Raw genomic sequence first — 25,745 nt, 5'->3', positions numbered from 1 at the left:
GCAGCAGATGCACCCGTAGGATGCCGGAGGAGAAGAGCCCGCCCCTACCGCTTCAGCGGGCACACAGAGCCCCCACACCAAGCAGCCAGCAGCAAATAAAGAACAAGCCTATAGAAATAAGAGAGCGCCGAAAAAGCGATAAACAAACAAAAGAGTAGGTGGGCCTATAACAGTTCATGGGAGGAAACAACACACCCAAAGGAGGGACAAATAGCAATGTTTCACCAATGAGAAACAAGCATTGGCATAGCCAATAGGTCTCATCCTTGGGACCTTATAAGTGTATAGTTATCCAGCACAATATCCTTGGTGCAACAACATTAACTGTTGCATGTCTAAACACTTATAAGGTCCCAAAGGCGAGACCTATTGGCTAAGCCAATGCTTGTTCTCTGTTGTCTGTGTGGCTTAACACCTCTGCACAGAAGGCACGCCGCTGCCTCTAGGATGACAGAGATGGATGCGGTTACCTGTTTGTGTGCTTGCTGTGGTCATTGCTGTTGTCAGGCACAAGTAGACCACGGCCACTATGTTGCCATCGGCTCCGCAGGTCATGTTCGTGCACTTGCCCATCTCGCCTGTTGTAGTGTAGATCACTTCGTTGTATTTATACACCTTTCCGTCGTATACACAGAAGCAGGCTGCAAAGAGCAAAGCAACAATCAGGATGCTTACAGCCAGCGGACAGCATTTAGAATCATGATATGCCCATTACTGCAACGGATTCCAACTTATTCTTCATTTAAGGTCACACCATGAACTCAATATTAACAGGTCACTTGGAAAGAGGGAAGAGGGGTCAGTGCCTACGATTGCACGGATAGAACACCTACACATTTGACCACCTACCTTGAATATCATATGCACACTTTATTCCATTCATTGTACAGTTGCTGAAAGAAAACAAACACAAGCGTTAATCTACCATTCCTTGTAAATCCCAGTATCAAGAAACTCAGTTTGCCTTTCGTAAAACAAATACAGAAAAGAAGCTGTCCTGTGGCCAGAACATCCAGTCAGATGGCCCCATTCTGAAGAGACTCGTCGTGCTCAATCTTGACATCATAAACTCTACGTTTACTACACTTTTACCTAGGTGAGGACACCATCACCTGAGAATAATGGATGAAGGGAAAAAAATAATTTTAACAGTGAAAAGGTTAACACAAGCGGAGCCCAGGAGAGGTAAGAAACTAACAGAAGGCTTGTTCTGCCATGACTGTACTGAAAAGGGTTAGTAGCTTTGAAAAGCCTTTGGGGGGCAGTTCTTATTAAATATGCGCCTGATTTTTCACAAAAGATGCAGGGCGCCCAGTATCGACAAGGAGTGCTTGTGGAAAGGTGCGGTTCCCCTACCACACTGAGACGATTTAAGGCATGGGCAAAGTGGGCTATGTCCCATGGCCACAGCCTTTCAGCTTGCCCCCTGATAGAGCCAGCTCTGTTCTGCATAGATGCTTGCCCCGATGACCTTGAATAATTTTAAACAGATGAATTTAAATACCGTTTTCCTTAAATGTGTTTTTAATGTGTGTGATTTGTGAGAATACATTACTAACATTTTGCAGTAAAATGTGTTTATGTTTCATGCAGCATCCATCACAAATGCTTATTTTAGATAAAAAAAATATATGAGAAATGGGAGGGGGGTCACATAGATTCTTTGCACTAATATTAGTTAGCTGCTGCTGTGTTACAATATTGAAAACACTTCACCATTATTTAATATTAGAGGTAACACGTTTAGAATGTGCATCATTGTGTCTGAGCACTGTCAGTGACCTGGCCAAAGAAATGGATGAAATTGGATCATAATTTCAAAGCTGTTTTGAACAGGGGCCCCGTCCCTGCTACCACAGCATGTCTTCATATAGAGGCAATGTGATGGTATGGGGTTATGAGGTCGGAGGGCTGTGCCACACACACTCACTGGAGGCCCTGGGCTGTAGCTCAGATGTTTTGGGCCCCCGGGGGTCGATTTTGTTACAGGGCCGTTTTTACAGCATAGCTGCAAAATTGGCCCTAGGCGATTGGAGTTAAGGTACGTGACAAATGGAGGTCCCATTTCTTTGATACCCAATTGCCATCTTCTACAAACATTCTTTGAAATAAAATTTATGGTGAAATGAATTTACTTGTATGGTGGAAGGCTGAACTAAGGACAATGCAGAGCACAGAGTGATGTTCACCAAGTGGCATATCAGCATGCATTTACCTATTTTATTTGGTGTAGTGTGTCGATTGTATCAACAGGACGTTGGTTGCTGTTGAATGGTGTGAGCCCAAAGTTGCAGACATCTGAGTCTTTGTCCTTTCAGGCCATGTACATATTGTCAAGGAGTGAATGTAATTAAGAAAGAACGTCCCTAAGAGCAAATGGAGAACCTTTCAAGCAGTCTTCTTTCACTGGTGCTAGTTCATGTTGATGATTTCTTTCACAATATGGTGGACTCCTCTGTGTGCCAGTGCCCAAACTTCCCCCTCACTCAATGATATCTTCAAGCAAAATGCCATGGTAGAGAGAGTGCCATAAGCTGCAGACCGGTCTTGATTTTTCAGTAACAGGCATAAGGTAATTGGAAAAAAGCATTAGTGCTATTTGCCAGTGCAGTTTTCTTCCTCTCTTGAGTCTTAAACCTGCCTGGCATGATAGAGTGCAAAAAGAACAATTGATGGACCGAATGCTGAACAATGTCAAACATTCACCCCAGTACAGAGATCTGGGCCTAAACGCATCCTTTTTTTGCTCCCCATGGGAACAGTCCAGCCTGAACTGCCAGGCCAGGTTCTCCCTGGACTGGAACAGGCATCCTAGGACGGGTTTCAGGGTTTTTACTCCTCATCAGCCTGGCTCATCATCATCATGGCTAGTTTGACTCCAGTAGCATGAAGAGCACATGACCCAAGTCTGTGCTTACCAGGTATGGAGTAGGTTATCCACAAACCCCTGAATTTGTCTGTTCAATTAGTTTTGAAGGTTGAGCTACACAAAAGTGTGCGAGCCACAAGCTAACTGCTCCAACCCGAAGGCATTATTGATCTACCAAAGAGAGCGCTGAAACAACTGGCACTGAGCCACCTAGAGTCCTTGAGGTTGACCTCTGAGTCCACAAAACCCTCGGTCCTTCACGCCAATATGATTCAGGCTGCTTACCTTATCCAGCCCTATCTAACATTGCAGATTAGCACGTATGACAGGATGTTACTGACTAGATTCAGACTAGATCTCTTTTTCAGATTAGTAGCTTTTTACGACGGAAATAGGTGGGATTTAACTCTCCCTGTCTGCCCTTGTGACGAGGAATCAAAACAGACTAACTTACACACAATATAGTTTTGCAAATTCCACCTTCCGCATCAGAAAATATGGCTACTCCCTCTATTAAGGCATTGGGGTCTCAGACAATGTCGTCCTGCAATGCTTCGTCTCCAACTGCTAGAATCTGAATCCGTTTGTTCTCACGTCCTGAATTTTTTTAAATGCGTCATGAAGCACAGGAAAAATCTGTAAAATCTATGCTGGAGGCGGTTCTAGATGATGCAACGAAACAAAATGATTCTTGATTCTAAATGTATTAATTTGACTTTGTTTGAACTTTAATCTGTAATACGATTACATTTTTACTCTTTTATAACATGAATGTGTATTATCAAAATGTTGCTTTTATAGTTTTCCAATGTGTAAAGCTGAATAAAGAAATTTATATATATAACTGCTCTTTCTGCCCTTTGGAAATCTCATTTGATTTAAGTTAACCAGAATGTGATAACTAATATAAAGTAGTCAAACTTTATTTTGGTTTATTATAATTTTTCCTTACACAAGCTGGTCAGGTGTATAGATATCATGCTCCATGCTGGGCAGCACCCCATACCAAGAAACTATGTTAGACTATGGTGAGCAGAATGTTCTCATACACTAATCGGATGTGGTATCATTTATTTATTAATTTTTGGGGAGTTTTGTATAGCACTAGCTAGACCCAGAGGTATCAGAGCACTTTACATGAGCACCAGTTACGTTATAGACTCACACATTAATTTTTGTTAGGCTCGGGTAGATTAAGTGATTTGCCCAGAACCACAGAATGTTGAGCGTCCCCGCTCAGACTCTAACCCGGTTCTCCAGCTCCGAGGTCAACCGCCCTAGATGTTTTGCCACATTCTCTCCAGAGCATTTGCTCCAATCTGTATGGGCCACCCTGCATTCTGTCAAATGGCAATTAGGATACCACCACCAATATGGTGAACAAATTCAAATGTGTGGACCTGATTATAAATTGACCTTCGTGGATGTGATGATTATTACAACTAACAAAAATCCATCACTTTACTGTTTGAAATGTATTGAATGTGAAAATGATTGCATATCTGATTTTGGTGCTTACCGCAGGAGGTCCGACATTTGGGGCCAAATGTACAAAAATGTAACTGTGCATTTCCTAAATAGCGACTCCATTGGAATCGCTTTCTAGGAAATGCTAAATGATATGTATGAAATTAACGATTTCCTTAAAGTGATTCCTAAGGAATAGGACTCGCTATTTGGAAATCGCAATTAGTACATCTTATGCCATTCACACCAATGGACTGGCTTTGCATTTCTAAAATAGTGATTTCCAATGATGGCTATGGGCATAAGGTTCCCCGTAATGCACCACAAAAATAGTGGTGCACATGTAGAGCACAGATATGCCCTAGGGGCATATGTGTGCTCTATTGCACTTTAAAAAAAAACATCTTTGGGGGAATTTTTTAAATTGCAAATGTTTACCATCAACTTTGAGTAAATGGTAATTTTATTTTCCAAATGCTCATTTTGCATTTAGGAAATGCTTTGTACATATGCTAAGAAATCATGAATAGGAAATCCCTATTTGCAATTTCCTATTTAGAGAATCGCAAAATGTAATTTCAACTGGGCAGAAATTGCATTTTGCGACTCCCTAAAGGTTTCTTTACATAGGAAAAAGCTGTATTGCATTTCTTAACAGGCCAAAATTGCAATTCGACTGGTAAGAAATGCAAAAGACCTTTGTAAATCTGGCCTTAAATGCATTTTTTCAATTTGCACATAGTTACCATCAACTTTAAGTTAATGGTAATTTCAATTCCTAAATGCCCAATTCGCTTTTAGGAAATGCTTTGTACATGTGCTTTGGGAATTGCAAGTAGGTAATCACTATTTGCAATTCCCTAAATCGTATTTGCAGTTTGCAAAATCGCAAATTGAGAACTTGATTTGGCCTTTTCACATAGGAAAAGGCCATTTAGCATTTCTTAATAGGCTGAAATAGCGATTCAACCCATTAAGAAATGCTAAATGGCTTCGTTCATCAGGCCCTTGGTGTCCATTGAAAAATGCAGTCCTAAATTGATCCACAGTCTACCATGATCAAAAACTATACTTTTTATGGGGTGCAGGGCATCTTTACAGGATCATTGAAAGGTCTTGATTCCATAAACACTTCACAGGTACATGACAACAGACTTTATGGGCTTAGGTACCTACCATGCCTGACAGCTTTCACAGAGATCCACTTTTTCGCCAAGCTCGTAGCGGTTCCCTTCGTCGTCGTAACACCCACATATTTCAACACACTGCTTTTTATCTTCATCGTAATATGGTCTTTCGTCTGGACACTTAGGATAGCATCCTAGAAAAGGGGGTTGAAGCCATTTTAAGCATTGAGACATACTTCATCCTGTAAACTGTTACGGACACAAAGGCAATTGAGAAAAGGAACTTGCCTAAAACTATGTTTTTCTAATTTTCTTATTCTCCATTGAGTACAGTTTTTGTAATGTGCATATTTGCATCTATTCCCTCTCCTTTTTACTGCCATGGCTTGAAAGGTAATGCCAGAATCTTGAGCATTCATTGTCTGATGATGGACAGTTAGATGAGCGGAGAGTGGATAGCTGAGCAAGTTAGATTCTGCTCATGGTGGGATGGCCTCACCCTCGTGCCTGCAAACAGTGTCCTGTATAAACAGCACCCTTTTTCCATGCCTTAAGATCTTTTGTTCTTTTGAAACTCTTGGCATGTCCTCACATTTCCTAACTCCTGATTCACCAAGAAATACTGAAGCTGCACTGATAACAAAGGTGCAATGAGATTCTGTATTTATTGATAGATTTTTGTCTGTGTTATAAGGTAGAAGGGCCTGGAAAGTGACAGATGTATCCCTGGTGAAAGGGGCCAGTGTTCTCTGTTTTTCTCTAGCTTAGGTGTGGGATTTGTGATAGACTGATGGATATAACTGAGCGAATTGATATCATTGTCTTATGTTTGAGATGTTGGCATCTCCTAGAAAATAGATAAGGACGAGCTGTAGGAGATTTTGTTTAGAACTCAAGGAGCCACATCATGATGAGTTCCACCCAATCAGCGCAGAGCCAATCACCTACTATTGTGCACCTGAGGAATCCAATGTTTATACTGATAACTCTGAATTTCTGTGAGTTAATGCATGAATTTTAGACAGAACAAGTCTAAAATGGAAAGAGGCAATCTCTGCTCACCTTTTTCAACTAGTTCTGCACCATCTTGATAACCAGCGTCTCACCCTAAAGGAACACTTTTCCAGAAGAACAAAGACAGCCTGGCACCAACTGTCTTCTCTAAAGAAAGTGAAACCATTTCTTCCATAGGGTGACTTCAGAACTGCTTTCCAAGTCTTCACACTCTCGCATTTAGATGCTGGTAATGCCCTACTACATGGCCTCCCAGAATCCACACTGACACCCTGTTAGGGCATTCTGCGAACTGCAGCGCATTCCATCCAGGTCCTGAAAAAATATAACCAGATCACGTTCTCCCCATGATGGAACTCGATTGGCTCCAATTGCCAGCTCGCACAATGTTTAAAACCAGCAGAATCATGTACAAAGTCATTATGACCCGCACTCCCACATATCTTGCAGACTAACTCATCATCGCTCGCGGTTCTCAGCATACTCACAGCCAAGACACCACTAGACTGCAGAATAAGAAGGGTAGAAAAGAAAAACCATGGCAGGAAGCATTTTTAGGTCAAGCCAGGGCAGTGCTTACGCTGCTCTGCAAGGCATGCAGTATTGTGGTATGCACTTGAAGCTCTGCCCACTCTCTGCCCATATTTTTCATTTGCTTGAGTGATTGTCCTATAGAAACTGTGGCTTCATTGGTCAATAGGCTTAGTAGCCCCTCATTAGTACCTCCCTGTCTCAATTTGTATCCTCAAATGACGACACTCCCTGTTACTTGTGTGGTTACTCAGTAGGCTTTCATTGCAGCAACTGAGCACTATTTTGCTACATGGATTTCTGCCCTGCTGTTGCAGGCAAGACAAACGATCACGCAACCCTTTTTTATTTTTTAATTTTAAAATGGTGGCAGCGGACATTATTGTAAAAATGCGTCATGGAGTGTGCTTACAACAAAAGCATTTCTTTGTCAACTTGAGAAGCAAATGCTTTTGTAGTGTGCCCATTTAAAAAAGGGAAGAGCGCTAGGAGCCAGCAGAAAGGAAATAAAACCAAAGGAAAACTTTACTGTAGCTCTCCCGGCTCAGCATGGGAGCCAATACTATAATATTCACCACACTACGGAAACTCGTCCCATAATGCGTTAGTCAAAACACATGTTTGTCCATCACTCAGCCTGTGGTTGTCTTAGTACGATAGGACCACCACAAAACCATTCCGCACGACATGCTTTTCCTTTCTAGGTCATCATCTGGGTCCTCACCTTAATTTGGAGGGGACACCAAATTTATCACCTTTCGCACTGTGAGTCGATTTATACATCCACTCTTCCATAGTTTGAGCTAATGCTCTGCAGCTCGAAGGGCGTGAAAGGTAACTTTTCCCCTTTCTTACGACGAGCCGCATGTGCGCCCATTAATAAAGTATTAACGGTGCCTTGGGGAACTTTTGCAATAAAATGCATTTGTTTAAAAATATGGGGTTTCTTTTTGTCAAAGCACCCCATACTGCGCTTTCATATTAATTGCTGCCCAGCCCTTTACTTTAGATGAGGCGAGTCTAAAGAATGGGACTCAGCTGCCAAGAATATGAAGCCCGTCAAGGAGCGTTTGCAATACAATAGGCCTCGCATTTGCGAGCGTTTAAGCTATTGCACTTGTCATTTACAATGGCAATAGCTCAAACTTACGTAAATGCGAGACCTATTGCATTTCAAATGCTTGTTCTTCTATGCACCCAGGATTTGGAACAAAAACCCTGCATCATTTAGGAATGCCAAAATGCAGCTCCAGTTTAGGAAAGAGTTAAATACTTACCTTATTAAAGAACTAATGTCTTAACCGCCCACAGCACACTTAACCCTCCTATCGCTCATTGGCTTTCTGCTTGTCTTTGACCCTGTACAGCATTCCTCTTACTTTTGGCTAGTCTAGCATCATAGAAATAGCATATACCTACATACATTCATGCACACATTAGATTACCTGGGAGAAAGAAGGAGTTTTATGGAGGAACTTAAGATGTCTAAGATGAACAAGAAACATTCACTCAGCTCTGTGTTGAGACAGTGTGCCTCATCGTGAAATTACAGCAGATATACTGAGTGGCTTATCATGCAGCTGGAGCTTGCTTTCTTTTGTTTGCAAGGCTGGAATGTAAGTTTAGGCTTTTCTAGTGATAGGGACCCTAGGCCCAGGTACAAATCCTGATTTCAGGATGACGGGGTCTGACAAAATGTTGACTGAACAGTGTTGGTTTACTTTGTTGTTTTGGGAGCCTAGTGACTGATTATGGCTTTGGGACAGTGATCCTTCGACCTGTGCCTAAGTGTGGAGATTTTGTGTATATTGAGTCTAGGGACTACATCATAAACATTATGTGTGGACTCTATGTACTGACAAACATTTATTTTTGGTTTTATTTCAGATGCCTGTGTTTTATTTTACTCTGCAAGGGAAGGAGGAGTACTAATGTGTATGCATTTACTTTTCCTCTGCTTTTCTCAGCCTTAGGAGGTCATGTGGAATGCTGGACCTATGACAAGGGGAGAACTGACAGTTGCATGGGTGGAGAGAGGATGGAAGCGCAGAGTAGATGTTGCCCTGTTGTGATACTCTCTCTATATAGTTGTAACCTAATTCCTAAATAAAATGAGTTTGTTGCCTGCACCTGGGCATATTCTGACTAGTTCTGCTGGTTCAAGGGACACAACACCCTTGGTGGATTTATTCCACTATCATCCTTAAGTATCTGTCCTTTCTGAGCATGCAAATCTAGGAAGAAGTGTTATGAGTCAGCTGTACTATTGCCATTTGCAACTAGGGATACACAATTTGTACACTGTCTGGCTGGCAAATGGGACTGTAATTTATAATGCAACCCATCCCCCGTGAATGGCTACAAATGTAAGGATGGAGTCCTGAAAGGGACAGCATTTAAAAATAGGAATCATGTTTAGGGGTCAGTAACCAATTATTGATTCGAAAACACAATTGCAGTCACAGACCATATATAAATATCTTTTACGAGTCAGAAAGAATTTTATGACTTGTAAAAGGGTTTTTGTACATTGTAAAAAGCCTTTCTGAAGTCGCAAACTTGTTTGCAAATCGCAGGGTTTGTACCCTCAAAGGGCTTTGTAGATCTGGCCTTCATATGCCTATTTTCATGTTTTTTATGTGGGTATTAGAGGGAGGTGACATTACAGTGAACTTTTGTTCTTAGTTCATTCAGCAGGAGTGCATTGAAATATAGTTCAGGAAAACAGAAAGTCCTGTATGAACGGGTGAAGGATGACATTAAGACTCCCCCACTACTTAAAAAGTGCAAATTCCTCCCCAATTTGGGTGTTCTGTGAAAGTTGAGATGACAGTTCTATTTTCAGGTTAATATCATCACTTGCTTTGAAGAGTGGTGAATAAGAATTTAGTTTTGGGAGGTAATTTGGTCTAGTTAGCTTTCGAATTAGGAACCTCAGGGCCTGGGATCTAACTTAGCCCCAACGCTTGACGACAACTAGGGAAAATTCAATAAATAATACATTTTCCCTCGTGGTCGTCTCTCGAAATCCCCCCCCCCCCCCCCTCCCCAGCCTGCCCCACTGCTCACACCTGGCATATCTCTTAATCTTCTTTTTTCTAAAATTATAAATATGTGTGATATGTAAGCAATGCTTTGTCCTCTTCACATGAGTAAACCCCAAAGTGCTTAGGTTTGTGCTAAATAAGTATGACTGTACACATATATTCATCCATCGAGTCCACACCCATTCATCAGTTCCATCTCCCTCGCCAAGAATCTCGTCTGGAAGACTTGCAAGATCACTCCCATTCCCATTGGCTCCTACGCCCCTTTCTGCACAGTCAAGGGCAGAGAAGACATTATAATTAGAAGCAATATGAAGACCCAGCAGACATTTCTGCAACAGTTATGAGCAGGAACTAATGCCATGGCAGGGTGTGATAGCATAAATGGATAGCTAGCACTTGCGCCCAGTAATCACATCATGCACCTGAAAGTGTCCCGTATTTGAATCACCTGTCCAACCATTTAGGCTTTAACATGTCCATCCTACTATCCTGCTGTCTTTGTCCATCCGTCTGTCAAGCACTCATAATAAGTGAGTACATTTCTCCCCTTCTTGCGGTTACTCTGCTTTTGTTTTTCCAGAGCACCCCTCCCCCCTCGCTTAGCAAGTACTAGACACGCGTCTCTCAGCAAACATATCACTATCAGTCAGATGCCCACGTCTAATGGTGGTGCCATGCGGTCGAGTCAGTGGGCATCCTTATGTGACACCTGCGCTTTCCTACGATTTCTCTCACCTTCCAGTGCTGGCAACACATACAAGCACTCCCCAGTGGGGTTCCGACAGGTCTTCATGCAGGGGGCGCCGCAGGGCTGGTAGTGCCAGTCGCAACCCTCATGTTTGTTAAAATAATCACAGAACAAGGCTGGGGAGAGTGGAAAGATCAAAAACAGAATAAGACGACCATTTTAAATAACGCCTACAGAAATAGCCCATCTTAGGGAATGCTGTATTGTTTTTAATATGTCACTGGCACAGTACAAAAAAGCATTTGCATTAAGAAGACTCAGTCACAAAATGTGTTAATCATTAGATCATCCACAGTTTCATTGATTGCACCTGTAAAAACCAACATTCTACTTTTAGTAGTTGTCTTCTTTGATGCCCAGTAACAGAAATATGAGCAGGAGCCCGATTACACACTGAGCTCACGATATGGATGTGCCAGTGCACACTTTCATTTGGAATATATAACGTTACAACGCATGCAATTACAACGCATGCTTTTACAATGTAGTCTTTACATCGCAACTACAATAACATTGCATGATTTTACAACGCATGCCATTACAAAGCATTTTTTTAAACTACCACTATAACGCCTTCCATTACAACACATACCATTACAACGCATAATACTTTTAGGGAAACAGCAGGGTAAGTGTTGGATAGTGTAGGGGTAAAAATTACTATTCCCCTCCAGTGAGTGCAACAGTAGGGAACGTGTTGGATAGTGTAAGGGTAAAAATTACTATTCCCATGTACCCAAAAACCCATACTCACCCTAATACTAAACAAATCTCCATTATTTACCTTATCATGTTTTGAAATTACATTAGTTGTAATGGTATGCATTGTAATGGCATGCATTGTATTGACATGCGTTGCAATGGCATGCATTATTTTGGCATGGGACGTAAAGGCAGTTGTGTTGTAACAGTTGCGTTGTAAAGGCAGGTTGTTGTAACGACTGTGTTGAAATGGATGGTTTCCTTTTATTTGGTGCATTCACTGCAGATCAGCCCCATGCCCCCGTTTACAGAAGATGCTCTTTCTCCAATGCAGCCTTGCCTGGAGCGAGGGCTGCAGTGAAGGTCAGAAGGATGTCTCCTGAACCATAGGCATACTTTTCACTACAAGCCAAGTCAAACTAGCTTTGGTGGGGCAGAGAGGCTGATAGGAGTAAGGAAGCACACAGATATTCTTTTCAAATGGAGTCATCATGAGGGCTGCAGGCGGTGATTTATTAACTCTATGCCACTTTCGCTGGACCACACAGTCTCTTCACCTCTGCGCCCTTATCGAAGATTTGCAAGGGGAAGGGCATTTTCGCAGTTGCATGAGGCCATATCTTACGTTCAAATGAAGGAACACATTTGTAACACTGCGCTGATTTGTAATGTGCACCCAATAAATGGTATTAGAGAATAGACTGCACAAGTGTTCGCAAGCCTTCGGAAATGTGGAAGTGCGCTGATGGTCCAACAACGGGACGCAAACTCCTGGTGAGCTCAATGCCCACTTCTGTATCTATATTCTGGCCAGAGGTCCCACTGGATTTGTTCCACTAGTCAGCTTGTTGTGCATATGCAAATACGATTTGCATGATGCATTCAACTGCTCAACCTACCCGCTAGAATTTTTTTTCCTGTCTTCTCCAAACTACCACTTCATTCATTTTCTGATAAATCTATATATCTGAATCCAGTGCTTCTTCACTAATATGGGAATGCAAAGATGTTGTTTCTTGTTGCCTACAGCCTTTACTTTACGAAGACTACAGGGGGTAGGGTTAATCCTTAGAAATACCTGAATGAAAGTCCTAACGCTTTAATCTGGGCACCAACCAAAATGATTGAAAACAGGTAAAGTGAGGAAGACCCGGGGCTCTAGTTATCTTTACTTCCTCTTAGGGTCAACATGTTTCAGCCACTTATATTCCCAACTGCTCATGGCTTTTGTCAGGACCGATTATACTACCGCAATCCACACCTATTCCATAATGCTGACGTAACTGGTTAATTCCCCATACGAATGTCAAGCACACCTAAACTACCTACTAAGGGGCCCATTAGGATTGCGGGCAAACTTTGTCTGCCCGCCATCCTGCCATGAAATGGGACCGCCCGCCATAAGGGTGGGGGTCCCGTGGGGGCCATTAGGATGCACCCGCCACAGTGGCGGGCGCATCCTGCATTCCTGTCATTGTGGCCACAATGCCAGGAAGGCATGTCGTGCACTTCCATGCACAACATGACAGGCACCGCGCGGTGCCTGCCATGTTGTGCATGGAACTGCAGAGTGTACCATAGGTACCCCCCATGTGCACCCCCTATCCTCCCCACCCCACAACGGGCCCCCACAAGCAATCCCCGCATGCCATTCCGTGGCGGAAAGACATGTTTCCACCCCTTCCTAATATGGCTGGCGGTGTCTAACAGACACCGCCACCATATTAAACTCTTTTACGCCCGGTCAACTTGTTAACCGGGAGGAGAAGTGGCGGACGGTCTTTCCCCGCCATAGTAATATGGCGGGCGGAAATGGGTGGCGGACGGGGAAGGATCTCGGGCGGATTGCCACCGCCATGCGGGCGGGGGCGATCAGCCCGAGATCCTAATGGGCCCCTAAGTGTCTGTAAATGGGTCTATATTAAGGCACTTAATAGTGCTTCATAGGTAGACGGAGGAGAGGCGTGCCTGTTGTCACACATACTCCCAGGTCTCTGCCAGTGCGGCTAAAATATCTACGTCCATCCATTACACATTTAATGCCTCTTATGATATGAAAAGATTCTATGCATCTTGCAGAAATATTGTTGCAAGAGGAATAAGCATAGCATGCTAGAATCACCATAGCATGGTGTATTTATTATTAGAACATTGGAATGTGGAGCACTCCATTGAAGACAATGGAGTGCACCATGCTTCTACAGGCTGGTAAACGTCCGCAGAGCAATATTCCAATGTTGTTTTCACAAAGGCCTTTTGGAGCCGAGGGGATTTCAACCCCCTCGGGCTCTGAGAGGCCTTTATTTTATTTGTTAGAACATTCTGCCCTCTAGTCGCAGAATGTTCTAGCCTTTTGGCCCTTCGTAGCTGGGCTATACCGGCTATTCAAGTCCTGCTCCCTTGTTAAAGGCCCTCGCCTTCAGCTTGGGCCTTTAACGCTGGAGCGGGCCTTTAATAGCCGGTATAATCCGCTACAGTAGGCTATAAGGCTATAATAAACACCTGTCGGGGCTGAAGTCTTTAAAGATGTAAGGGGTACTTTTCATTACAGTTGGAAATGCCACACATTTAATATTTCAAAAAGTAATGTCATGTCAAGTTTAGGAAAAGAAGCATTAATGCATTACAAAAGCAATATTTATGGCATCACTAGTCATCATTTCATTGCCCTCAGAAGGATGAAAGGCTACGTGGATCATGCCAGGTTTCAGAAGACTTGCCGGTTACGCTGTAAGTTCTATTGAAAGTCCATTGATCCCCTGAACAGTTTGTTGAGAGACTTGGCGAGCTGCCTTGCTCAAACAAATAAATAAATCTGTTGAGTGATACAGAGTCCTTAGCACTGTGTAATCACTGTCATTAATGACACAGACGAATGCTGAATTGAATTGAAATAGCATGTGTAAAGCGCTTACTTCGGCTGAAGATGAGTTGAAGAGTCTATGGATATATGTCTGGGTACATAATTTTAATCAGAATTATAAGTAAAACCCTCAGAACCTCTTTTCCGAGATCAGATAGCCCATGTATTTAAACAAAAAGGACCAACTTTCTTAACTTTGCTAAATAAAGTATTGCTTTATATTTTGAAGATAAACTCATATTACAAATGCACAGTGATTTACATACCTTACACAAATGTTATCTTTAATCAGAGTAGGCACTTCTGGCTACGAAGGTAATATTTGATAATGTTTTTATGCCTTGTTTTTATTCATTATTCTATTTATGTTCTTGCGTTGGCTGGCCACACTGCCTTGAGGTCGTTTCCTAGCACTGGAAGTTGGGTGTGACTAACAAGTTCTAAAGTTAGACACTGCATACGCTTGGTACATGCATCCTGGCAAATTATCCTTAATTTGTACATCTGAACATTTAGAAGGGCAAATAAGAAGCACCTGGAGGACAAACAGGCCCAGAAGCACACGCACCGTAGACTAATCTGCATGTCACTGGAAAATGGTGAATATATATTCATGTATTGATCACTTTATTGGCTGCTATTTATAATTTACTATGAATTATATACCCAGGTCTCCAAGTGATATGGCATTTTCAGAGACAACTCTTGCCACTGCTCTATCCGCAGGTGGCACCATTCCCCAGTTAAAACACTCCTTCCAGGGTCATTAAAACGAAGGGTGCAGGAGAGGCCATGTATGTGAATATCATCCTCCGAACATATATGTGGTGAGCAAGGCTATTCTACCCACATTCACAGTCAAGCCCTGTGTTATAAAATGCATTGGTAAAATAATTGTTGACAAATGCTGGCAAATGCTGACAAATGCTGACAAATGCACAAATGCTGTTATCACATGGTGAGTTGTATTGCATCAGTGAAAATGTTTCAAAGGTGGGAGAGAAAGGACGATACTTCACTGTCTTTGGATGGAATTCTAAGAACTTTTGACTCACTCGAGAATTTTGATAATGTAGGCAGGAGCATGACACAACTCCTCCCAGAAGAAACTTTGAGAGGCGGCCCTTAAGCGTTGTGCTTGTGCTCCTGTTTGTGATCTCCTTCCTCCTGCTTCCCCTGTATTGCCTGGTGTTCCTCATTTGTTTTGGAAGGTAGGTGTGTGGTACTCACGGCATATTTCAGGGCTTCTCCAGTAGACACAAATTCCAGTGTCGCTGCAGGCCTGGGCGTAGGCAGCTACCGCAGTGCAGAAGCATTCACAGTCTCCGCCGGTGTCGCAGGCACAGGCGTCACCCACACATATATCATAGTATGGGACTGGGTCGATCTGCCCCGGGATGAGAGAAGCACTTATTAGCCCGCATTCATGCTTTTACTTATACATTGTTAATTGTTTATTCCCAGTACAAAATGTAACCCATTGGGTCCTTGGCCAATGCCAAAACACAGAAAACACTCAACAAACACGCACACACACACCCACCCACACACACACATATATATAAATATAAATATTTATGTGTCTGTGTATATATATATAAATATAAATAATCATGTGTCTGTGTGTATATATATATATATTAACATATATATATATATATATATACACACACACATATATATATATATATATATATATATATATATATATATATATATATATATATATATATATATATATATATATATGTATTTATAATAACAATTGGCAGGAATCAGCAGTTGGGTTATCTTAGTAGTGAGTTGCTGTTTCCCAATGTTCGCTTGTTATGTCTGATTCTGTTGTTTCAGACGTGTGACTGGTTAAGTATTAGAAATGCACACTTGTAGGTTTTTATAGGCTGAATACCAATGCACATTGCATTACTTTAAACATATGTAGACACAAATTCCTGAATTCTGAGTCTTGTGGGGAAACACTATGGGGCTTATTTACAATCTCCTTGTACCACCGGTGCGTCACTTTTTCCAATATTAAAAGTGATGCACCGGAGGCGCAAGTGGCTTGTAATTAAGCCTCTAAGTATCTAGTTAGTCCTTTTACTTTACTAAACTCTAAGCCTGCGACTACTGTGAAGGTTGAGAGTCAAAAGCCCTTCCTCCAGGTCCGAAGCCTCGTATATCATATTTATTTCTCGGTATTCTGTCTATCTCTACCACTATCATTTTCTGATTTATTCCAAGTTTTACTCTGAATCGACATCTTACCCCCCTCCCCACCAATATTTCAAGTTGGAGCAATGCACCTGAATAAAACTCCATGTAGTCCCTGTACCAAGTGGGCATGAGGAAATGGCAGGGCAGATTCGCGCTATTGAGAGAGCGCAAACTGATATAAATGTATGAGTACATCACACTTACCTATAGTAAGCACAAGTCATGATGAGAAATGCCATGAGTGCTAATAGTATCTGAAATTATATTCTAAATGTATAGCTAATATAGAGATTTAAGTAGAAGTGGAACTAATACAGAAATGTGTGACATTATATGATTTTATTAGACGTGATTATTTTGAATCTATGTCGTGTAGCTGTTAACATATAAGATGGTCTGTGGTAAAACGCAGAACGTGGTAGGCCTCAGGGCCAGAGCTGGAGCTAAAAGGGAAGGTGTTTCTTTTCACGACACAGATTGTTTAACGTTTTTGGTCATTGCATTAATGGGCCATGATTTAGAGTAATGTTTTCTAAATAATAGAATAAGAGTTTTAACATGCTTTAATTAAATGAAGAAATTGAATGCTATAATCATAATGTGAAATATTGTAGGCCTGAAATGTTTTAGCAGTGATTTACACGTACATGTCTGGGCTGAGAAATGTTGCAAGCCTTTTTAGAAGTCTATGAGAGTTGGGTTCTTGGCGGCAGATATCTGTCTGCAACAGGAAAGGGGGGATCCAATTATAAGTGAATGAATAGAGGTCTGTTCAGTAGACGGCCCAGACATGGAGGAGGGTTCTGGAATGTTTAAGGGGTATCAGCGGGCCGGAGAAGAGACTGAGAAGCAAGGTCAACTCTAACGTCTGAGGCCCAATACAAAGCATCATGGAAAAAGCCTGAAGTTGCACCACGTGAGAGGCGTTTCGCAAGGGGCGTCTCAAATGTTGTTGACTGTTTTGTATTAGGGACAGCACCCCTGGGTGGAGTTAGAGCAGAGACCTGAGGACCCTTTAGAGAGCGGATGGGTAGGCAGTGAGGGGTCATGACTGGAGAATTTTAGGTTTTCACCAAGAGACTTAGAGTGGGTGACTTCCCTTGGGGGTCATTCATTGCTGACACCTTTGTTAGGTTGGGATTTGGTTAAGTAGGGATACCATCTAGAACAGGGTAGGGACGCCTAACCTGTGTTTGTTTTCCTCCAACCTAAATGAAGGAGAGATATGCGTCTATGCTGATAGCTTTGCTATTTTTAGAACTTGTGTTAGTGATTTCTGTTGCTCGTCTGAGGGCTTTTCGAGAGCACATGTATGTAATTGGACCTGTGTATCTCGTGAATCTCATTCTGAGATGCTTGTATTTGCAGCTCATTATATCTTTACAATAAACTTTTGAAACCTAGAAGTTGTCCGTGATCTTTGAGAGTAGAGTCCTTTCTTGGGTGAACTAATTTGCAGATAGGTGTACTGTTTCCTTCCAAGACAGGCAATAAAGGTTCAGTCGACCAGATCGAGGTTTGGATCAATAGAGATAAGGTATCGATCAAAATCTCGCCCTTTCAGTTGGTAGCTATAGAGGATGGTTGCCTTCTTGAGGACGGTGACCTAGGCCAGGTTAGCTTACCCCAAGGCCCCTAGAAATCGATGATCGGAAGAACAGCCCGCAGATGAAGATCCGGATGACGTGAGACAGAAAAAGCAGCAGTATCAGAGAGAGTGAGTATAAAGGGTTATGCGTGTTAGATTGCGGTGTTTTGTATTGTATCTATGTTGTAATGTCTGGCGGAGTTGAATGTCTGTAGAGTGACTGTGGAACAGGTTGTGAGCGCGCGCAACCGGTGGAAATCTTAAGTTCAAGGAGAGCTTAAGTGGTTCGGGTGTATCGGACACCCAGAGTAATTGTCAACTAGTGTGAAGGGGGTCATGAGGTACCATTGATCACCCGAGAGACCGAGATAGGGGGAACGTAAGAGTGAGTGCGTGAGTAACGGACGCTGGTCGGAAGTTACTGTGTGTGTAAGTAACCTATCAGAAAGACGATAGACATCTCGTCAGTTGTGTTGACAATTACAGATAGACTGTGGACGTACAGTCGAGAGAAGTGACCGCTTGGTCGGAAGTAGTCATTTTTCAGTGTATGAATGGGACGCATGCATAACCGGGAGACGAGTTGAGAAAGGAGGGGTGCTGCTGCGAAGCGGAGAAAAGAGACGTCAGGTGGTGTCGCGCAGTGATTGGCTGACCGGAGAAAGACCGCGCTGTGATAGGCCAGCTAGCGAACACGTCACACAGGATCGCGACGTGATTGGCCAACAGGAGAAAGACCGCGCTGTGATAGGCCAAGCTAGCAAAGCCGCGACAGGATTGGTGGATTGTCATCAGGAAGTAAACAGAGTAGCGAGGCTGGATTTTGTGCGCATAATTATGAAGTGTTTTAAATGGTTGAAAGCGCTGTTTAAGAAAGAGAGGAGAGGATCGTATGAAGGGGAAGAAGCCCCGCCGGAGGGTACGCCAGCTCGTTATATGGCAGTAAATGTTGGGTTGCATACGATCCTTTGGATATCAGAGTGGAGTAAGATTACTGAAGGAAACGAGGAACTGACGTTCCCGAAGTACGGGACGTTCAGATTAGAGGTGTTACATCGATTGAAATCAGTCATGACCTCAAAGAGACCCTTGCCTAGACCAACCCAGTTTGAAGCCCTTGAAGCATGGCTTAGGGCAGCGCATGAAAGGAATATGAACAGACGGCAAGAAAGGGTGAAACGCTCGGTAAGGGCAGTACAGGATGCCAGGTGGGATGCGGATGCTAAAAGATGGAGAGTGCATAATTTGGAAATAAATAAACTGTACCCAGTGTTAGAGGCGCCAGTAAATAAAAGCCCCATAGAAGAAGATGACGAGAGCGAAACAGAGGACAGCCTGATAAACAGATTACTGACAGACAGGCCACCCCCGTATAATAGAGCAGGGGGAGAGGTCGAGAATACTGAAGGAGAAAAGGGGGGCATTGCAGGAGAGCATAGACCGCTTCCCAGTTCAGAGTGGGATCCTGAGCCAAAGAAAGAGTTGCTCCAGCCTAGTCAGGTGCAACAGGTGGTCGGTAGGTTTGTGGTACAAAGAGCGCCGGAAACGGAAAGCGCCACATCCTACCCATTACCAGATGCACTACAGGTACCTGTTACCATAGGTCCTATAATATCGATATATGACCAAGAGAGAGCAAAAGGGGAAGAACGGAAACGGAAAGACAGAGAAAGAGCAGAGCAGGCAAGGAGGAACGATACCACTAATTCCCCAAGTCAGATGCCAATACCCAGAGAGTGGAGCACCCCGATGCACACAGCAGGGGACCCAGGAGGAGATCCTGGGGGCCCTAGATGGCCAATGGATCTGAGGGGATCTGGACGAAAATCCTTTCAAGAGCTAAATGAGTACATGAAGCAGCGGGATGAGGCAGTGAAGGCTCAAAAGTGCATCAATGCTGCAGAAGCAGAAAGGGAAAGTCAGGACAGCAGAGCACGAACTCACTGCGGGGCTGGGGAGAGTAGCCCGGAGTGGGACTGTAGAGGGAGTAGGGGAGTCACCCATTGGGCCCGAAATGGAGGTAGAACAGACCTGGAAAACGGGGGCCCCGGGAATGGAGGGGTGGCGTGCCCAATACTCAGTGAAGGGGAGAGGAGAGCGCAAGAGTACAGGAACAGCTTTAAGTGTCCACACTGTGTGCCTGGCACCAGAGAACAGAATGGGAGTTGTGAGAGGTCGCACCATAGTCCCTGTGATGACAGAAATGAGCGCAGCCCAGGGAATATGGGGAACCAGGAAGGATCGTATCGGATACTGAGCGATACGAGGCAAAGGGAGTGTAGCGACCAGAGGGAAAATAACAGAGAGATGTGCGGTGAGAGGAGAGAAGAAGACGAGAGTGGGCAGAGAGAGAGTAGGGATAAAAGGCCCGTGTTCCATCACCTTCCAAGATTGGATGGCCGAGCATGGGACCTGGAGAGATGGGAGCAAGGGAGGCCACCCATTAATTCTCCTGAGCCCAAACGCAGAGCTCGAAGTTGGGATGGTAGGGAGACCAGTGAGCCCCCTTCAAAAGACATATTGCGAGCTGAGATAAAAGCCAAGAGACTTGATGTCTCCAGCTTAAGGTCAGATCTGGATGACATGGTAGATGGTACCCTGCCTTTAGAAAGAATGGAAATGTATGAACAGGATGAAATACTGTATATGGCAAAGGACATCACACGAAAGGCGAGAGCAGTCCATGAGAAGTTAGTCGAACTAGCAGGCAAATATATGGTGGACTTGTCAAGAACCAAAGCATTACAGGGTAACCACAGGCTACATTACTCAGATCGAGATCTAGATGAGAGGAGAACGATTGGGCTGAAAACACACATAAGGGAATTGATTACTGGAATAAGGACATGGAGGGCACTAGATAAATGGGAAGAGAGGTGGTCCAAGAAAGGGACCGGCAGAAGAAGCATGATTGGTATAACACCAGGACAGCAGGGAATAGAAACTTACCCTTTGCGTGAAGTTGCCAATGGGAGCTATGTACATGTCCCTTGGAGTAGGGGAGATTTAGCTGCTTTTACCACATCTTTCCCCAAGTTACGAGAGAGCCCCGTGGAGTGGTACAAGCAAGTCGAGAGGTTTGTGAAGATCTCAAAAGTCCTATGGATAGATCTGAACACGCTGTTTGACATTGTAGTACCAGGAGATCTGTGGACAGCATGCAAGGTTAGCGCTGAGTGGCCCACAACGGAGCCAGAGAGAGATGCTAGGACTAATGGGCCGTCCGAGATCGTGATGGCAAAATTCGAGAGAGTGATGACTTGGCTGAAAGAGAAGGTGCCAATGCAAGACATAGATTGGGTCAGAATAGACAGAACGAGACAGGAACCCAAAGAGACAGTCCATGAATATTACGAGAGATTGCTGAAGGCGTTTAAACAGTATAGCGGCTTGGATGTAATGGATCCAAAGGACATAGGGCAATTCGTGTCCAAGTTCGTCCTGGGACTGAGACCGGATATTAGTTTAATGATTCAGCAACACTCGATTTGTTGGCAAAGTAGACCCCTAGATGAAATACTGAGATATGCCAGGTACTGCTGCGATGAGGTAGACTCCAAGGCTAAGAAACTAAAAGAGAAGCTGATGGTGGTACAATTGCAGGCAGCAGGAAAGGGGGGACCGCAACAACAGCAGCAAGGGACAGGTACAGGAGGTAAGAAGCAGTACAGTCAGAACAAGGGTAATGAGGAGAGTACTACCTTCAGACCCAGAGTAGATATAGCTACCTTGAAGAAAACGACTAGGTGTCACCAGTGCAACGAGTTGGGGCATTGGAAACGCGAGTGCCCTTACAATGTAGAGATAGGAGAGCAAGAGATAGAGGAGGAAGAGGTCCAGAGCGCACCTATGAGAGGGGCGACGCCATACCAAGGAAAGGTGCTCAAAGGGGGGGGGGCTCCTCCCCGAGCCCAGTTCCCGCAACCTCCTCGAGTAGGGAGTATGGGTAAGACCTATAGACAAATGCCCCTGTTTGTGGAAGGTGAAGAATGCTATTATGTGGACCCATTAACCGGACAGAGAGTGGAAAGAGAAGACTGCACCCTTGGGGCAGCCTTAGAGGTAGATCAGAGGGGACCCTATGTGGAAGCAGAAGTAGCAGGGTGCCCTACGACATTTCTGGTGGACACAGGAGCCACTAGATCCACGATCAGATCAGCTGCAGTTCCAGACCTGCCCATGTCTGGAGAGACCATACAGGTGGTAGGGGTCGCAAACAGGAGAATAACCAGCCAATTGACAGAACCGGTACAGGTGAAAATAGGGAAGTACAGCGATGAGCACCAATTTGTGGTTTGCGATTCAAGTCCTGTGTGTCTGCTAGGAAGAGACCTGTTGTGCAAATTGAATTGTACTATATATTGTACACCCCAGGGAGTGGAGGTATTGACTAATGATGATGATGCAGATTTCAAAGTTGCAAACTCAAGAATATGTGTGGAGCTGTACCCTACTTTGACAGTAGACGAGCTTCCCTGGGATTTGAGAGAGACAGTGGCATCAGAGGTATGGGATTTCACTGGGGAAGAGATTGGATTGGTCAAAGGGGTGGACCCAGTGAAAATTGTAGTGAAACCGCATGCTGAGTTCCCAAGAACACCCCAGTATAAATTGACTCCAGAAACGATTGCAGGCATAAAACCCGTGATCGAGTCCATGATTAAACAGGGAATACTGAAAGAAATCGTGGGTAGTCCATGTAACTCCCCGATTATGGGTCTGCAGAAACCAAATGGGAAATTTCGGATAGTGCAGGACCTTCGAAAGATTAATAACATAGTCGTTTCATGTTGTCCAGTGGTACCGAATCCATCAGTGATACTGTTTCAGATTCCATTCCAAGCTGAGTGGTTCACTGTGATAGATCTTTGTCAGGCTTTCTTTTCGATCCCTTTGGACGAAGATAGCCATTTTCTTTTCGCATTTAAGCTGGAAAATCGCGTCCTAACATGGTGTCGTATCCCTCAGGGGTATACAGAGAGTCCATCGATCTTTAACCAGCTTCTGAAGAAAAATCTTGAAAGTCTAGTGCTGCCCCAGAAGTCAGTTCTGGTCCAGTACATAGACGACCTCCTTGTGGCGTCAGAAACAGAAGAAGCTTGCAGGGAAGATTCCATTGCTTTGTTAAATCACCTAGCTGCCAATGGGCACAAGGTGTCCCCGGGAAAATTGCAGTACTGCCTGACAGAAGTACAGTACTTAGGACACAGAATTGAGAAAGGCAAACGAAAAGTGTCACCAGACAGGATAGAGGCGATCATGAAAATGAACGCGCCTCAGACACAGAGAGAGGTCAGGATGTTCCTAGGGATGGTGGGTTATTGCCGACAGTGGATCGTGAACTTTTCACTGAAAGCAAAGCCCTTGCAAAAACTGACGCACAAGGAGGTGAGTGATCCGGTACCATGGGACAAAGACTGTTTGATGGCATTCTTACAGCTGAGAGAGGACCTGTGTCGTGCTCCGGCATTGGGAATGCCTGATTACAATAAACAATTCTTTCTTTACTGTTGTGAGAGAGAAGGTTGTGCGTTGTCTGTGTTGGTCCAAATCCATGGGAATGCCCGTAGACCAGTTGCTTATTTCTCAGCTACTTTAGACCCAGTAGCCGCAGCGTTGCCCGGATGTCTCAAATCCGTTGCTGCAACGGGTGTCAGCATTGAGAGATGTGAAAATATCGTCATGGGGCACCCGTTAGAGGTGTGCGTGCCACATTCTGTTGAACTGTTGATGACCAGGACCAAAACACAGCATCTGACCAATAGCAGGCTCACGCGCTATGAGCAAGTTATTCTTGCTGCAGAGAACGTGACCCTCAAGAGATGCTCTGTTTTGAACCCTGCTACCTTAATGCCACTTCCAAATGATATTGATGATGATGATGAATATTCAGACCATGACTGTCTCGATGTGACTGAACTATGCACCAAACCCAGACCCGACATCGTAGATGAGCCACTGACCGACCCAGACGAAGTTTTCTTTGTCGATGGCTCATGTGTAAGAGACGAAGTTGGGCAGTTGAGAGCAGCTTATGCTGTTTGTACAATTGAAGGAGTTGTGGAAGCTGGGTGCCTGGAAGGAGTACACTCCGCTCAGGTAGCCGAGATTATTGCCCTAACACGTGCTTGCTTAGCAGGCAATCAAATTCGAGTCACCATCTACACCGACAGCCAATACGGGTTTGGGGTAGTTCATGATTACGGGCAGTTATGGTCTCAAAGAGGGTTCATGACTTCTTCAGGCTCTCCCATTCGCAATGGAGAGTTTGTGCGCTTGTTGTTAGAAGCATTGCAATGTCCAGCAAGTATCGCAGTTGTAAAGTGCATCGCACATACCAAAAATGAGGACTTTGTTTCGAAAGGCAATAGATATGCTGATGAAGTTGCGCGGTATTGCGCAGAACAAGGTTACTCTTTCACAGAGGTGGATGTGGGTGGAATAAATGTGAGAACTGAATTAGCCATGATACTGGAAACTGTTGATACTTGGGATGAATTGTCAACCATGCAAGAAAATGCTCCTGATTCAGAAAAGGAAACATGGGTAAAGGCAGGATGTGTAGTGGGTGAGACTCATTTTTGGGTCTCAGCAGACGGCAGAGCAGTGTTGCCCAACGAGATGGTGAGTCCAATGGCTAGACTCATACATGGTCCCGTACACTTAGGGAGAGATGCTATGCTGAGAGTGTTTAGACAGACTTGGTACAATCCTAAGTTTAGAATAGCAGCAGAAGCAGTGTGCCAGCGTTGTGTGACCTGCCAGCAGCTGAATGTAGGGAAAAGAACACCAGTTGCACTAAGTCACATAGGAAGGTCTGGAGGTCCATTCAACAGAATGCAGATAGATTTCATTGAAATGCCAAGATGCAACCGCCTCCGCTATGTTCTGGTGGTTGTTTGTGTGTTCTCCAGATGGGTTGAGGCATACCCTACACGTAGGTGCGACACCCTCACAGTGGCTAAGTTACTGCTTAGAGAACTTATCCCTCGGTTCGGGGTGCCGGCCTTTTTGGAATCAGATAGGGGAACACATTTTAACAGCGAGCTTGTGAAGATGATTTGTGTTGCACTGAATATAGACCAAAAACTCCATTGCAGTTACCGACCAGAAGCCTCAGGAATTGTGGAACAAATTAATGGCACGATCAAGTCCAGAATAGCGAAAGTTTGCTCCTCAACGACCCTGAATTGGCCTGACGCCCTGCCATTAGTACTCATGAGCCTTCGTAGTACCCCAGACAGAAGAACAGGGTTGTCACCACATGAGGTGTTAATGGGGAGAGCAATGAGACTGCCATCTATTCCAGCTACTGCACTGTTAAATATCACAGATGATATGATCCTGGACTATTGTAAGGGGCTGTCTGACGCCATGCGTTCTGTGTCCCTTCAGGTGCAGGCTGCAGAGGTTCCAGCGTGCCAGGGCCCTTGCCATGACCTGTATCCTGGGGACTGGGTCCTGGTGAAGAAACATGTGAGAAGAAGCTGCTTGGATATTCGTTGGCGTGGGCCCTACCAGGTCATCCTGATCACAAGTACAGCTGTAAAGGTGGGAGGCCTGCCCAAC

General features: G+C 44.1%; 1 protein-coding gene across 1 annotated transcript in view; it reads right to left on the bottom strand.

The window, feature by feature from the left end:
• The window catches only part of LOC144824330 (mucin-5B-like), a 108,115-nt gene that overhangs the window by 9,084 nt on the left and 73,286 nt on the right, over nt 1-25,745 (bottom strand). Inside the window, exons 9-13 of the mRNA XM_078683447.1 lie at nt 15,602-15,758; nt 10,794-10,922; nt 5,513-5,657; nt 850-893; nt 471-641 (exon numbers count right to left, since the gene is read on the bottom strand). Of these exons, the coding sequence (XP_078539573.1) occupies nt 471-641; nt 850-893; nt 5,513-5,657; nt 10,794-10,922; nt 15,602-15,758 (646 nt within the window). The remainder of the gene's footprint in view (nt 1-470; nt 642-849; nt 894-5,512; nt 5,658-10,793; nt 10,923-15,601; nt 15,759-25,745) is intronic.

Source organism: Lissotriton helveticus, chromosome 3_1, assembly GCF_964261635.1.
Source record: "Lissotriton helveticus chromosome 3_1, aLisHel1.1, whole genome shotgun sequence".
Lineage (NCBI taxonomy): Eukaryota > Metazoa > Chordata > Amphibia > Caudata > Salamandridae > Lissotriton > Lissotriton helveticus.
The sequence above is the reverse complement of the archived record's forward strand: the minus strand, read 5'-3'. Positions and strand labels throughout refer to the sequence as shown.